Source organism: Seriola lalandi, unplaced genomic scaffold (genome assembly GCF_002814215.2).
Source record: "Seriola lalandi dorsalis isolate HSWRI2012SDOR001 ecotype SW California unplaced genomic scaffold, Sedor1 jcf7180002054517, whole genome shotgun sequence".
Taxonomy (NCBI): Eukaryota; Metazoa; Chordata; class Actinopteri; order Carangiformes; family Carangidae; genus Seriola; species Seriola lalandi.
This window is the reverse complement of record NW_019525070.1, coordinates 1,149,743-1,163,380: the sequence shown is the minus strand read 5'-3', so window position 1 is coordinate 1,163,380 and position 13,638 is coordinate 1,149,743. Positions and strand designations below refer to the sequence as shown.

The following is a 13,638-nucleotide window of genomic DNA, read 5'->3' as shown; positions in this document are numbered from 1 at the left end:
TTACCTGACGCTGCAGCCCTTTCCAGTGAAGATCACTGTGTCTCTTTCTGTTCAAAATTCCTCCCTGCAAGATTTAAAACTGATCTGTTCGTCAAATACTGCAGAATATGGATATCTAGCTTATGAGACCAATAATAATGCTGCCAATGAAGCTGTGTTAAAACAAATTCCTGTAACTTCTTCAAAATAAAACCTTATCAATATGAAACGGGTAGGATGCTTTGATTGTGAAGAAAGATTAATGTTAATGTTCATTATAGACATATTGCTTTGTTGCTTTGATTCCTTTGGTGTCACAGAAGTCTGAAGGCATTTAGACTTTTGAACAGAATAGTTCCTGTAGGAGGATTACTGTACTCAAGAAAGCAGGAAAGATTGACAGCAGACTGTAACACAGACACAGTCAGTTCATTCGCATTTATTTCAGTTTGTTGACAAGTACTTAACAGTTGAAAAGTTATTCAGTAGGTCCTACACTGCAGTTCTGTCAGCATGATGGATGGCATAAGATCACAGATCAGCAACATGTGCCAAATGTGGAAACAGACGTGCGAGATGCCACACAAATAGAGCAAGAAAAAAAGAAAACTGCTGTCAAGTTTCTCGTTTCTCAGACAACAACAAAAGCAGGATTGGATATGGGCATATTATATACGAAAGCTATTGTAGACCGTATTTTCAAGAAAATATGGGCTCATGTTCAGGGTATTGAGTTTGAAATCTTACCAAACACCTTCGAACAGTACTACGCTGCATGATGTCCGAGAACCCCATGGATGATCAGTTGGAGTCAGAGCCATGGGTGCTGGTGACCACACTCTAGACAATTTCAGTTGGGTTATACCTTAATGATCCTTCGCCTGTCATTTGATGATACTACAAACTCACTGACCTACAGAAAGTCCAACAAAACAACCATCCTTTAACACCAAGGTATCTCAGGACTATTACAAGGTATTCATCTGAAGGAAAGTCTGACCCACATCCCACAGGATGGATTTTCTCCAGAAATACCTTGTCATTAGGATAGAGAGCTGAAGCCCCCCACCCCAAATCCAGGTCACCCTATGTCCTGGTGCACAAGGTTACCTGGATGTGAGGCAGGACTTCATTTCTCTGCACCACTCTTTGCTCAACACTTTGGCAGCTTGGGTTTACTCCGGGAACTCCGGTATCTTCCTACGTTTCAGTTCAGTTTTACTGTTTCAGTAAAGTGTTACAATAAAGTGTTCTATTTAAATTTATGTTTTCACGTTTATTTGGCCTATGTTTAACTCTTAAACTAATAATAATGATAATAAGATATTAAACTTATTTACATAGCACTATTTACATAGTACTTTTCTTATAAAGTCACAAAGGGCTTAACAGAAAGAAAGGGGGGAATTAAAACAAAAGAAAAATAAACACATCATAAAACTGAGGTAAGTTACAAAAAAATATAAATTGTTCGTACAGTGGGAAAATAAAACACAACAACATATCAAACATTCATAAAATCTTTCTGATAAAAGAATGTTTTATGAAGAGTTTGAAAAGACACTAATGAGTCTGTCTGATCTCAATAGGTAGACTGTTCTACAGTTTTGGGGCTCTTACAGTAAAGGCCCAGTTACCCTTAGTGACACATATTATGTAACTTGGAGCAAGGCCATTAATGCTTCCAAGGTAATCAGTATAATTTTAAAATCAATGCAAAAAGTAACAAGCTGCCAGTGTAAGTTTGCAAGTACTGGAGTAATGTGTTCATATCTCTTGGTGCCAGTTACATTGTCTTGAGTTTATGGAGAGAGAGAAAAAAAAATTTAAATCATAAATTGCCAAAAAAGTAAAAAAGAATAGTCTACATAGACTAAATAAAGAGGTTGGTGCATTGATGTATTAGGTTGGTGCCATGTGCTGGTACGTCGCATTGACGTCGAACGTAACCCGGCAGTGACGTAACCTCCGTTTGTCGAACTTCCGCCCTGCACATGTGTTTACTGAAAAAGTGGAGAACCTAGTTGAAGAAATATTCCTATTAACAGTCTATACACGGTAACTATTGAGCGCCGCTGGAAATATGGGGAAGCTGAATGTCGTGGTGTTGAGATATTTATCTCGAGAAGACTTCCGGGTCCTCACAGCGGTAAGTAGCGTGCTAATTGAAGTCAGTTCTACCCATAGAGCTGAGTTAGCTTGTGCTAGGCTAGCTTTGTCATTAAATAGGCAACCATACATGTACAGTACACTTTCCCAGTGTGTCCAAACTTTTGACTGGTACTGTACATCAACAAACTTTAGAGCTCATTAGGGGGCTGTCAAACTGTTTCGTCATGGTATGTCACCGTTGCAGTGGGTAGAAAGTTGTTGTCAGTGAAATCAACATATGTGTTTACAGGTTGGGTATGATTATGGTGCTAACAACAGCCATTATTATATATTTTGTTACTGGGACATGATGGCCAAGCAGTAGTGGATATATTCCGAGTTTTAGGATCTACTATCAGTCAATAATGGAATGGATATGTTTCCTTAAACCTTAAAGGATGGGTTCACATTTTATCAAATCAATCCATGTGTCCATGTGCACATTGAAAGGGTTATTACCTCAAGTTGCAATAATCTACACTGGCCATGAAGATATTCCTTACTAAACCAATATCACTGTTAAAGATGGGGGACAAAATCCACAGTAGAGCTGTAATAGTTGATTGAGAATTCAATCAGTTAATGGACAGAAAATGTATCTGCAACTACACTGATATTCAATGATCATTGTGAGATGTTTTTTTAAGAAACATTTTCAAAATCGTTTCAGCTTCTCAAATGTGAATGTTTAATGGTCTATTTAGTCTTCTGTGATAGTAAACTGAATATCTTTGGACTGTTGGTCAGACCAAACAAAGTATTTGAAGACATTAAACATAGAGGGCTTCAGGAATTTCTGATTGGTATTTTTCATGAAAACAAATAACTAATTAGTTAATCAAACTAATCAGTAATGAATATAATAATAGTTAGCAGCAGTTCTAATCCACAAACCACATTTTGCTTAAAAATGTATTCCATAGTTCATCTGAAACTAATGAGGCCTCAGCCATCTGTGTTAGACAAATCAAGTAGATATCCCCATCACTTACATTGGAATCATGTCAGGAAGTGATCTTCTGAGGGCCAGTGTATTCAGGAGGGAAAAAAAAAAAGCTAATTTCACATCAGATCATCTTTCTGCTTTACAGTACTTGTAACACTGTTGGTGCAAGCAGAAATGAATTTCAACTCTCTAATGATTGTACTCTGTTTTGTCCTGGGAATTTCCCCTCAGGTTGAGATGGGAATGAAGAACCATGAGATCGTCCCAGTGAGTCTCCTGTCATCCATCGCCAGCCTCAAACATGGCGGCTGCAATAAGATTCTCAGAGAGCTTGTCAAGCACAAACTTGTGGTCTATGAACGCGCCAAGAGTAAGAAAATGCAGTGATGCTAGCTTTGTCTCACAAGTTCAGATAGAGACGGTGCATGTGTGTTATTTTCTCAATGTGGTGTGCATATGTTGATTTCAGCTGTGCAGGGCTACAGGTTGAACTATGGAGGATATGACTACCTCGCCCTGAAGACCTTTTGCTCCAGAGAAGTGGTACTTTCAGTTGGCAACCAGATGGGAGTGGGTAAAGAGTCAGGTAAGAACAAAAAATCTCAAAAAGTACTTGAATATTTTCTATACATCCACATGATCACATTTTATTTGTCTGCAGTGATCTGGTTGACATTAATGACATGATACAAATCCTATTGTAAATTATAAATAGTAGGTCTAGTCCCTCAAATAAAAAGACAGTTTTTACCCTTTTACCTATTTACTTGATTACCTGTAATCCTAAAGTAATAAAGTGTAAAGGTAAATATATTTAAGTGAACATAAAGAAATGAAACAGAACAAGAAATTTGTTTCAATTTTTCCCGAGATGCTCATGTAAATGGGAATATGTTCTCTGTCAGATTTCGAGGCTTCATTGCCAAGATCAATCTCTCATGTGCCCATGTTCATTCAAAATCTCTCTTTGTGTTTTCGTCCTGTAGACATATATATCGTGGCAAGTCCGAACGGGGAGCAGTACGCGCTGAAACTTCACAGATTGGGTCGCACCTCCTTCAGGAACCTGAAGAACAAGAGAGATTACCACAAACACAGGAAGAACATGTCCTGGCTCTACCTCTCCCGACTCTCTGCCATGAAGGAGTTTGCCTACATGAAGGTAATGTAACAAATCAGAGAAAGTATGTAACTTATGTGGAACAGAAAGAAATTGTCATCAACCGATTCATAGGATGTTCAGTTTTGTGTCATCTCCTAATTTTTCAGGCATTGTATGATCGGGGCTTTCCTGTTCCCAAACCTGTGGACTACAACAGACATGCTGTAGTGATGGAGCTCATCAATGGATATCCACTGTATGTAAACAAGCCATTCTTCCTTCTTGCTTCTAAATATTGCACAGTACACTCTTTGTGCTCTCTGTTCCTTATATAATTTGTTTGTATCGTCTCTCTCTGTCTCTCTCTCTCTCTCTCTGCCAGGTGTCAGGTGCATGAGCTACAGGATCCACCAGCCCTGTACAACGAGTTCATGGAGCTCATAGTCAAACTGGCCAATCACGGCCTGATTCATGGAGACTTTAACGAGTTCAACCTTATGCTGGATGACCAGGACCACATAACAATGATCGACTTCCCTCAAATGGTGTCCACATCACATCCTAATGCTGAATGGTTGGTGTCTCTGCCGTGAAGCTGAAAATCAATGGTTAAAGTTGATCAAGCTAACAGAGGGTGTACATGTTGTTCACTTGTTCAACATTTGTTTCTAGGTATTTTGACCGAGACGTCAAATGTATCAGAGATTTCTTTGCAAAAAGGTACAATTACGAGAGTGAGCTCTTTCCAACCTTCAAAGACATCAGGTAACTAATTTTTCAACCGCAAGAAAACACTAACACACGCACACACACAATGTGTATTGTGTTGGACATATACAGTATATATTTTTTAGTGTGAACATTGAATTTGCTGTCCTTCTTTGTTTTATAAAATTCAATTCAATTTTTCGTGTGTGTGTTTTGTATTTTGTATTCTTGAGGCAGTTGCAGTGCTGGGATTTAATGGTCAATTATGTAGTATATTGTATAAATCACATTTTAAATTGAAATAGTTTTCCTTCTTTGCAGTTCATTTAAAATGCTCACTCTGAAGTGAAAACAACTCTTTAAAGATCTTTTGTTGTCACTGTTTTAATCCTGCAGGCGATCGTATTCCCTAGATGTTGAAGTCTCAGCCAGCGGTTTCACCAAAGATCTGGAGAAAGATGGTGAGTTGCTACACCCAGCTGGACCTGAGGGAGAGGAAGGTGATGAAGAAGAGGACAGCGACGAAGAGGCAACCGACGAGGAAGTTGAAAGAGAAGAGGAGAATGTGGACATGGAAGATTATAAACATGCAATGCTGGAACTGGAGGGCCTGAAAGTCAGCGACACACATGCAGGCAGACAAGATGAGGAGGAGGAAAAGAGTGAGAAAAGGGAAGAACAGAAAGAGACTGAGACATCAACTGCGGCTAGAAGTGATGAAGAATCAGAGAAAGACTTAGAGGAAGAGTTGAAGGAAGCAGTGGATGAGTGCCCAGAGTTGGCAGAACTTTCTGCCTCCAACAAAGAGTTCAAACCCTTCAGGTAATTGAAAGTTAACACAACCCAAATACAAAAAAAAAAAAGCACCTTTCATAAGATGATGGTTTCAAGTTTGAGTACTCCACCTGCAGCTTTGATACAAGTTACACAAGTAGTTTTTTATTAGGAGCATGACAGCTTGACAAATTGTTAATGAATTTCAGAGACACAGAAATTTTACAAAAATATACGTGGCGTCCAAACTAGTTTCAAGTGAGTGGGAAAATGCTTTCAGACTTTTGACCTCACTGTAGCATAATTTGTGTCAAATTTAGCACCTATGTTCAATCCGTGAACTTCTATGCTTTGTTGTAAAAACGTGCCATAATAGCAAGAGGTTATTTCGATGTTTTTTCTCCTGCAGAGACTCAGACAGTCTTCTGCACCCGGCAGAACACAGGAGGAGGAGGACGGACAGTGAGGCCACAATGGGCAGCATAGGGAGCTGCTCTACCATACCACCAGTAAGTTAAACACACACACACAAACAACTGTTTACACTTCAGTGCTAACATATGACTTTTTGGAAATTCCACCACACACTGTAGCAATCCTAGTGCACAGTTTTGGGCAAAAACTGGGATGTCCTGTAGGTGCTGCTAAAGAGCATTCACATGGTGTAGGAGTTTGTGAAAGAAGTGGATGTCTGCATAATGTTGTCTGCCTTGCACAGACAGACAGTCTGTACATGCATCTGTAACCTGCTGTCGTTGTTCTTGTGCGTGCTGCAGGAGGTGGTCCGTCAGAAGGTGCGGAGGCAGCTCACCAAACAGCAGAAGGCAGCACAGAGGAGACGTCTGCAGAAGGGAGAGGCCAACTTGGTGACCAAATCCAGGAGGGAGAACCAAAATAACATCAAGTCTAGTATGGAGAGCGCCTCCTTCTGGGGATAAGTGGGACTGCACTGGTGGACAGACGGAATTCATGTCAACATGCTTTTCGTTTGGTTAACGTGCATGCCACGTGGTTCCTCTCGCACGTCGCCCGAAGAGTTGTAAACACATGATGGTTGGAAATAAATCCGACAAGACTCGTTCAACAGTTCAGCTGTTCTGTACTGTTATGGAAAAATCAGAGACAGGGATGATAAAACTTTGGTCACACTGAAGGGAAAACAGTGCGATCGTTTGTATTTCTCTAGTTGGCGCTCCCACTCAGAAAATCTCCTCACTGTCAAGAATGAGGGTGAGACATTTTTCTATTTGAACTGCTATGGACGATCATGCTTTACACACTAGTCTAAAGTCTAATGTAAATACAATGAAGCAGTTTGATTGACTATTAAAGCATTTATATGTCACTGCTGAGGTGTGTTTTTTCTGTGTTCAACAGTTAAATGTGTTTCTTAGTCAAGTCGGGAACATTCTTTTAAATTGATATAAAATGACATATTGACTTCAACATTGCTACAAGAGACAGAAACATATAGAGTAACTTGCCATTATCAAAGTTTCAAGTTCGTTCTCAGTCTGGCTATCGGCCTACTACTGACAGTGATTAATGTGGGTGTGGATTTAAGATGCAAACTGAATGCATCCAGGGGGAACTTTAATTTATGCAAAACTCCCATTGTTCAAAGGTCTTCTGACTATTATGGTAGTTTGAATAGTTCACTACTTCCACCCTCCCAGCAGCCAATCAAAAAAGAAGAGTCTGACACAAGCATGTGGGAACATACATGCTCCAGAACACATCAATACATTCACCATGAAAAGATGCAGGAAAAAGACATGTCCGTTCTTTCTCGCTGACATATTTCAACACACAGAGTGAGATGTAAATGATGAGCGTAGAGAAACCACTTCTTTTTTCAGAATTTGGTTCATTTATGTGTAAGAGGCTTTCAGAGAGCGGGTGAATTCAGACCTGAACAATGGCCATTCATATTGAAGAGGGTGAATAGAGCTCAGACCCTGGGCTCAGTGGGCTCAAATTAGTGTGTGAAGTCAAAAGTATCCCACCCCCACAGATCTTAGACACTACATGTTGGGCAGAATTGTTTCCTATTATCCTGGATACTGATGTAAAAGATGCAGCTGGTTATAAACTGGACTCAGACAACGGTTCATAATTTTTGTGTCCCTGAAGATGGTACATTGTGCCGTCTGTGGTTCAACTTGGCAACTTTGTGCAGGTCTTCAACAAATCCAGCTCTGCTCAGGGATTAGCCAGCTGCAAGAACCGAGGGGAGGGGCTCAGCATTCCTCCTCTGCACCTCTGTGTGTGTGTGTGCATGTGTAGAAAGAGTGAGGGGCCCTCTGAGCTAATTGGCAGCGAGGGTAACAAAGGTGGTCTGCTTCAAAAGAGAAATCCTGGTGAGATGTTCGCACAGGAGAAGAGGAGGGGAGAAAGGGAAAGTGGAAGGGCTTTCAGATTTTGAGCTTATTTCTGATGGTGTTCCCATCCTGAGCTGCAATGATGATGGTGGTTACTCGTTTCTAAGGTTGCGAGTGTCGTTCTGATGGATCATTTTGGTGAAGCGTGTGGGAGCAGAGAAAAGTGGACTGATTCTGTTTAAGCCGGCTGTGGAAGTCAACACTGATTGAGGATGAGTAAAGTGAAAGATGAAGAGAGCATCATGTCATACCTGTCGCAGAGTGAGACTGACACCAGCCCCAAAGACTGTGAGTAACTGAAAAACAACACATAGTAGTCAACGTTAGTTTCAGCAGGAAATAGATAAATATCAGAATCATACTGTTACAACTAACCTGACAATGATGCATTAAAATAATGCACAATTAGGGAAGCAGTTCACTGTTTTCTATAACTTTATAGAAAATATATAACTTTGTTACATTTCCTGTGAAGTACACTGCCTCCAACAAATGTCAGTCAAGTTATTCCTGCTGCCATAAACTGCGCTGCAGTGAACAGTTTGGCCCACAGTGAAGGACTCAGGAAACATTAAAACCTTTTTCACGTCCAGAAAAAGCTCAAAGGGACAAAAAACGCTGATTTGTTTAAGTTAAGGGGTGTTTCCCTGTCGTTCCTGATTCTACTCAAATAAACACTGTCTGGGAATGCAGATATACAGATGTCTTTCTTGTGTATTTAGGTTAACATTTACACATTTACACATGATCTTACACGTTTTCCCCAACTAAAAAAACTTCACTTCTAAAGTGAACAGAAGACTAATCAGATTTTTTTATGTATCAGAAGGAAATCAAGAGTCTCTGTGTGATAAATGCATGAATTTACACTCCAACACTTTACTTTCTTTCATGAATGTTTTCAGCAGTCAGTCTTTTGTGTGTGCAGTGAATGTGGTGGCCATGCTCCATAACTTCTGGGAGCAGAAGCAGGCGAGTCAGTTAAATGGTTCACTCAATGAATCAGACGGTTCTGGTGGGGCCGCAGTCGTCCAGACAGAGAGCCTGCTGCTGTACGAGTCTGCACCTTCCCCTGGTCCGCCGTACATCTGCTATGTCACCCTTCCAGGAGGAAGCTGCTTTGGTAACTATAAGGTGTGTTTGTCATCATCAGTGCTGTGTCAGTGCAGTTTGTAGTTGATGTAGCATGCCTGCCTTGGCTTAATGACTCAGAACAGACACTAGTTATCTATAATATTCTGTTGGAAAATATCACCAACATGCGGTGAGCGCACATACATGACCAGAGAGGAAAAGTCAGTATTTCTATGATACCTGATGCAGGTGATGTTCCTGTTCCAGTTGTAAATGTAATAAAAGCAAATTACCAATGTAATGTTTATTGCTTCAAATTAAGTATTTAATATGATATTCCAGATCTGCAACTGGCCTCAAGCAGTCCTTCCTCTTGATTTTGCTGCAGCAGTATAAAGTATACAGACCACAGAATCTAGCTTTCTTACAAATTGTTATTGTTTTGACCAAAAGCATTTTAATTTGTGCCAAGTTGTATCAACAACCACATTCAGATGTAGGTGCTTACATGCAACACTTGGAGGACATTCAGTTGGAATAAACATACAGTCACACACACACTTTTAAGGTTGTTTTAAATTGATTCAGTTTAAATCCCATGATGCTTCTCAATGGGCTCATTGTGCCCCAGACAGTAGCCCCCAGCTCAGGGCAGGCATGTGATTGGTTATCTGTGAATGCCTCTAATGTTCTAATCTCATTGGTGATTTAAGTTCTGATCCCATGATTAGCTGTAGTGAAGTGTAAAATCATTGTAATGTTAGAGTTGCCACACATATCAGCAGACCCTGAAATTTCTGTTTGAAGCGACTACATTTCACATCTTTTCCATTTTTATGCTCTTCTAGACATTTTAACCCTTTATGTTCTTCATGTCCTCCTCATCCTCAGGTGTGCAACACTCAGGCAGAAGCTCGGAGGGATGCGGCTCGCGTGGCTCTGATGAACTCTCTTGTGAACGAGTTGCCATGTCGACGCATTAACCCTCAGTTCATCACTCAGAGTTTGCAGCAGGCAGCCACAGAGAGTGCTGTGAGTGCGAGACAGCATGAAAAACACATTGCGATTACACCTGAAAAGAGTGACATGACTGTTAACCTGCACTGTTGTCTGTCTCTGTAAAGGTCTCTATAGAAGATGCATGTGATTCAAGCACCAGTATAGGAACTTACAGTTTGCTCCTCCACTCCTACATGGGAAGGACAATGTTGGAGTTCCAGGTGAAACATGCAACCAAAACCTATTTTGCAAACTCTGCTTTCCTTGTAGCTATGTTCATAAATCATGTGGGGATCGTGGTAATCATGTGAAAGATCTATTTAATCCAAATAATTCAGGCTTTGTGAAGTGCTTCTTTGCACTAATGGATCTTCAATAGAGTATTCCTATTTGGATACCAAATTAAAGTGTTATAATTTTACATAATTAGGAATTATCAAGCCAAACATAACAAAAATCACAACCGCTGCGTGGTAATTCCACGATACATTGTTATCATTACACCTCCTACTCCGTTTTCGTCTATTTATTCCCACCCAATCTTACTCTCAGTCAGGCCCTGGCAGGGAGTCTTGGTATGAAACACCTAATATTTCTACCTTTGTGTAAATAAGCATATGTCTGCAGACAGAGGGTTATTAGAAGGGGGAAATTGGTTCATTATCATTCCTGCTAAAGCACCACTCATAGGATGGAAAGCTTCCAAGTAATACTCACGCCTCCATATGTGCGCACATGGACATACACAGACACTGTCATTTAATCTCACACATACAAAAGCCTGCACACACAGCATTAACCATGAGGCATACAGCCGTCGGTGCTTTTTATCATTTGTACATGCAGTCAGTGCAGGAGGTGGCAAATTTGGTAGTTTGGTAGTCAAGCATAAGGCAGATGAACAGTTGGAAACAGAGTAAACAGGCCCAGCAGGTACAGCATGGACTTCGACCCCAGACAAAGTTACGTGTCACATTTTCCATCTGTGGCTCATTAGGTCAGTTTCAGTTAATGTATAGACCCTGTCTGTTTAACACTCATGTCACCAGCTCTGAACACATGGCAGCTGTTCAGCCAGGCTGTGTTTTATAAATCAGGGCGAAACCTACCTGGTGCATAAAGATTTACAATATCTTTTCAAACCAATCATCCACAGTTTAGGTGTGAGTTCAAGAACTATCCACTTAATGTGTTATCTTTGTTAGACATATGTACACAGAGCTGGATGTCGGGGTTTGTTATTCAAGTCATTACTCATGAAGTTGCACAAGACTTTCTCACTCTCTCTATGTGTCTCCTTCTCACCCACGTACCCTCTCTTTTCCCTCTGTAGGAGATGATGACAATTTTCCAGTTGTTGCACTGGAACGGAACATTGAAAGCTCTGAGGGAAAGGCAGTGCTCTCGACAGGTACAGGTCTTGACAAGGACATATCTGACCCCTGGTTACAGCATGATGATTGAATATTTTCTTTCCTCCTTTTCAGAGTGTGATTGCCTATTACTCTCAGCGAGGTCTTGATGAGTACATGCGCAGCAGCATGGCTCTGGATTGGCTCGGACGGGAGCAGAGGTCACCGGGGCGGCTCGGGGAGGAGCTGCAGGTGGCACAGAGGGAGCTGGTGTTGACCCGGCGTCGAGGCGTAGAGCTACGCTTCTGCAAGGAAAAGACAGAGATCCTCAGCTTGGCTCTGAGTCAAGCATACATTCACCACACACCTGAAGTCTCGAGCCAGACGCCAAGTCACACATACAAGCAGGAACAACTTCCTTTACACACGTTATACGGCAAGGGCACAGCAGTCCAGATAACCCCACCCTGCAGTCCTTCACCAACCCTTCATAAAAACACAAAGCAAACAGCCTGTCACACCTCTGGCAAACACATGGCCTCAAGCAGTCCTTCACCATGCTCACAGCAGACGTATGTGCCTTTGAATAACTTTGAATAGACTGAAGCAGGAGGTAGAAGACGCACGATAAAAGCTCTCATTTGACTCTGAATGGGCTAAAGATCTGCCAGATGTGACATCAGTTTGGGAGAAAAATGTCAAGCATAGCCATGATCTTCAGGTTTTTTGTAATCCTAAGAGTTCTGTCAATTAACACAAAGATTGTGTTAATTTATGTATTAATAATGCTCTCACTTTATTAACACTCTTTTATGAATATAGAACTAAGAGTTAAAGTTGTGTGTAGTGTATTTGCAACTTTAACTACAAGAAATACAGCTTTCAAATAATTTGAATCAACTAGTAGGAAATGTAGTTATACTGTAGCAGTGACCATCTGTTTTTCTATGAAGAGCACTCTTCTTTAATGCCTTACCTTTTATTAATGTTCCACTCTGTTGTCTCTCTGAGATGTATATTATGATACATACGATACCTGTAACATAGAATACAGGAATTTTAAAATGATTTATCAGCAACTCAGGGTTTCTCCCTGCCTCACTCTTCCTGTTTTCCTCCCTGTCTACCAAGTCATCTGGCATGTCATTTTCCTCAATGGATACTGACTGACTGTGTGACATGTTGGCTGGATGTTATGAAACAGAGTCTGTTATGAGTGTGACACATTCATTTGATAATGTTAGTAGCGAGGTATGAAATACAATCAGGTTTGTATGTATCAAGTAGATTAGAAGATGATAGGAGATGACTGGTCAGGTCAACTGCAGCTGTATCTAATAGAGTCAGCACTTATGATGTTCTTCATGATGTAATCCTAACAGGCAAAGAGTATTTGATTCTCATAGGTCTGGTTAAGGACAGGGAGTGAATGCATTTTAAAGGGAAATATTGACTTTATCATTGTAATATATACTTGTAAATAAATATTTTTTTCTGTTATTTTTTGCCTGTATACTGTATGAACACTATTAGAGATGGTAAAGCACTTTTAAAAATGTAGTCTATTACAGATTACATGTTTGAGAAATTAGTTACATTAATTTTAGATATGGGATACTTTTCTTGCATGCTTAGTTTCAGATAAGGCACCATTTATAAAAGGTTTATAAGCTGTAATTGATAGCTTTTTGGGGGGTTAATAAATTATTTAGAATTGTGATAGATCAATTTTAAGTCATTAAAAAGAACAACTTTGTGGTTGCCAGGTTGTGGAAAATCCTCCTCCAACATAACAAGTTGTTTGTCTTTTTGGCTGTTTAATTCATTAGGGAGAGCCCTCCAATGGACTGTGGACCACTTACCATCTGGAAGAGATATTGTATATTTCTGAATGCAGGACATGTGGGTCACAATCCATTTATAAACCTATTATTAACATTTATAACTGCAGACTTACTTGATTAACATGTAAAACTTACTAACTTTTGCTATAACTTATTAGAAACTGAGAAACACAAAACCCTTTATGAATGTCACTAACATTAAGAACTGCATACCTGATGATTAATTAGAAAGTATGAAACCCAAAGCACTTGTTGATGGTTAACCAACATTTTTTACTGCATTCTTACTGGACAGAAACTCATAGCCATGTTATTATCAAAACATCAA

General features: G+C 40.1%; 2 protein-coding genes across 2 annotated transcripts; both read left to right on the top strand.

Moving 5' to 3' along the window:
* The first annotated feature begins 1,956 nt into the window (after nt 1-1,956).
* riok2 (RIO kinase 2 (yeast)) lies at nt 1,957-7,005 on the top strand. Its single transcript, XM_023413461.2, has 10 exons — nt 1,957-2,128; nt 3,308-3,446; nt 3,546-3,662; nt 4,063-4,238; nt 4,346-4,434; nt 4,561-4,752; nt 4,851-4,943; nt 5,283-5,708; nt 6,070-6,169; nt 6,437-7,005. Exons 1-10 carry the CDS (start codon nt 2,063-2,065, stop codon nt 6,596-6,598), a joined length of 1,560 nt encoding a protein of 519 aa, XP_023269229.1. The 5' UTR covers nt 1,957-2,062; the 3' UTR covers nt 6,599-7,005.
* Nucleotides 7,006-8,017: 1,012 nt separating this feature from the next.
* Nucleotides 8,018-12,966, top strand: LOC111660296 (protein limb expression 1). The gene is made up of 6 exons (XM_023413506.2): nt 8,018-8,329; nt 8,970-9,175; nt 10,007-10,147; nt 10,240-10,335; nt 11,448-11,525; nt 11,602-12,966. Exons 1-6 carry the CDS (start codon nt 8,254-8,256, stop codon nt 12,064-12,066), a joined length of 1,062 nt encoding a protein of 353 aa, XP_023269274.1. The 5' UTR covers nt 8,018-8,253; the 3' UTR covers nt 12,067-12,966.
* Nucleotides 12,967-13,638: the final 672 nt, after the last annotated feature.

Coding starts and splice junctions, on each gene's coding strand:
- riok2 (XM_023413461.2), top strand. CDS start 2,063: ATGGGGAAGCTGAATGTCGTGGTGTTGAGATATTTATCTCGAGAAGAC. Junction 2,129..3,307: donor ACTTCCGGGTCCTCACAGCG/GTAAGTAGCGTG, acceptor ATTTCCCCTCAG/GTTGAGATGGGAATGAAGAA. Junction 4,944..5,282: donor CCAACCTTCAAAGACATCAG/GTAACTAATTTT, acceptor TTAATCCTGCAG/GCGATCGTATTCCCTAGATG.
- LOC111660296 (XM_023413506.2), top strand. CDS start 8,254: ATGAGTAAAGTGAAAGATGAAGAGAGCATCATGTCATACCTGTCGCAG. Junction 9,176..10,006: donor GCTGCTTTGGTAACTATAAG/GTGTGTTTGTCA, acceptor CCTCATCCTCAG/GTGTGCAACACTCAGGCAGA. Junction 10,148..10,239: donor AGGCAGCCACAGAGAGTGCT/GTGAGTGCGAGA, acceptor GTCTCTGTAAAG/GTCTCTATAGAAGATGCATG.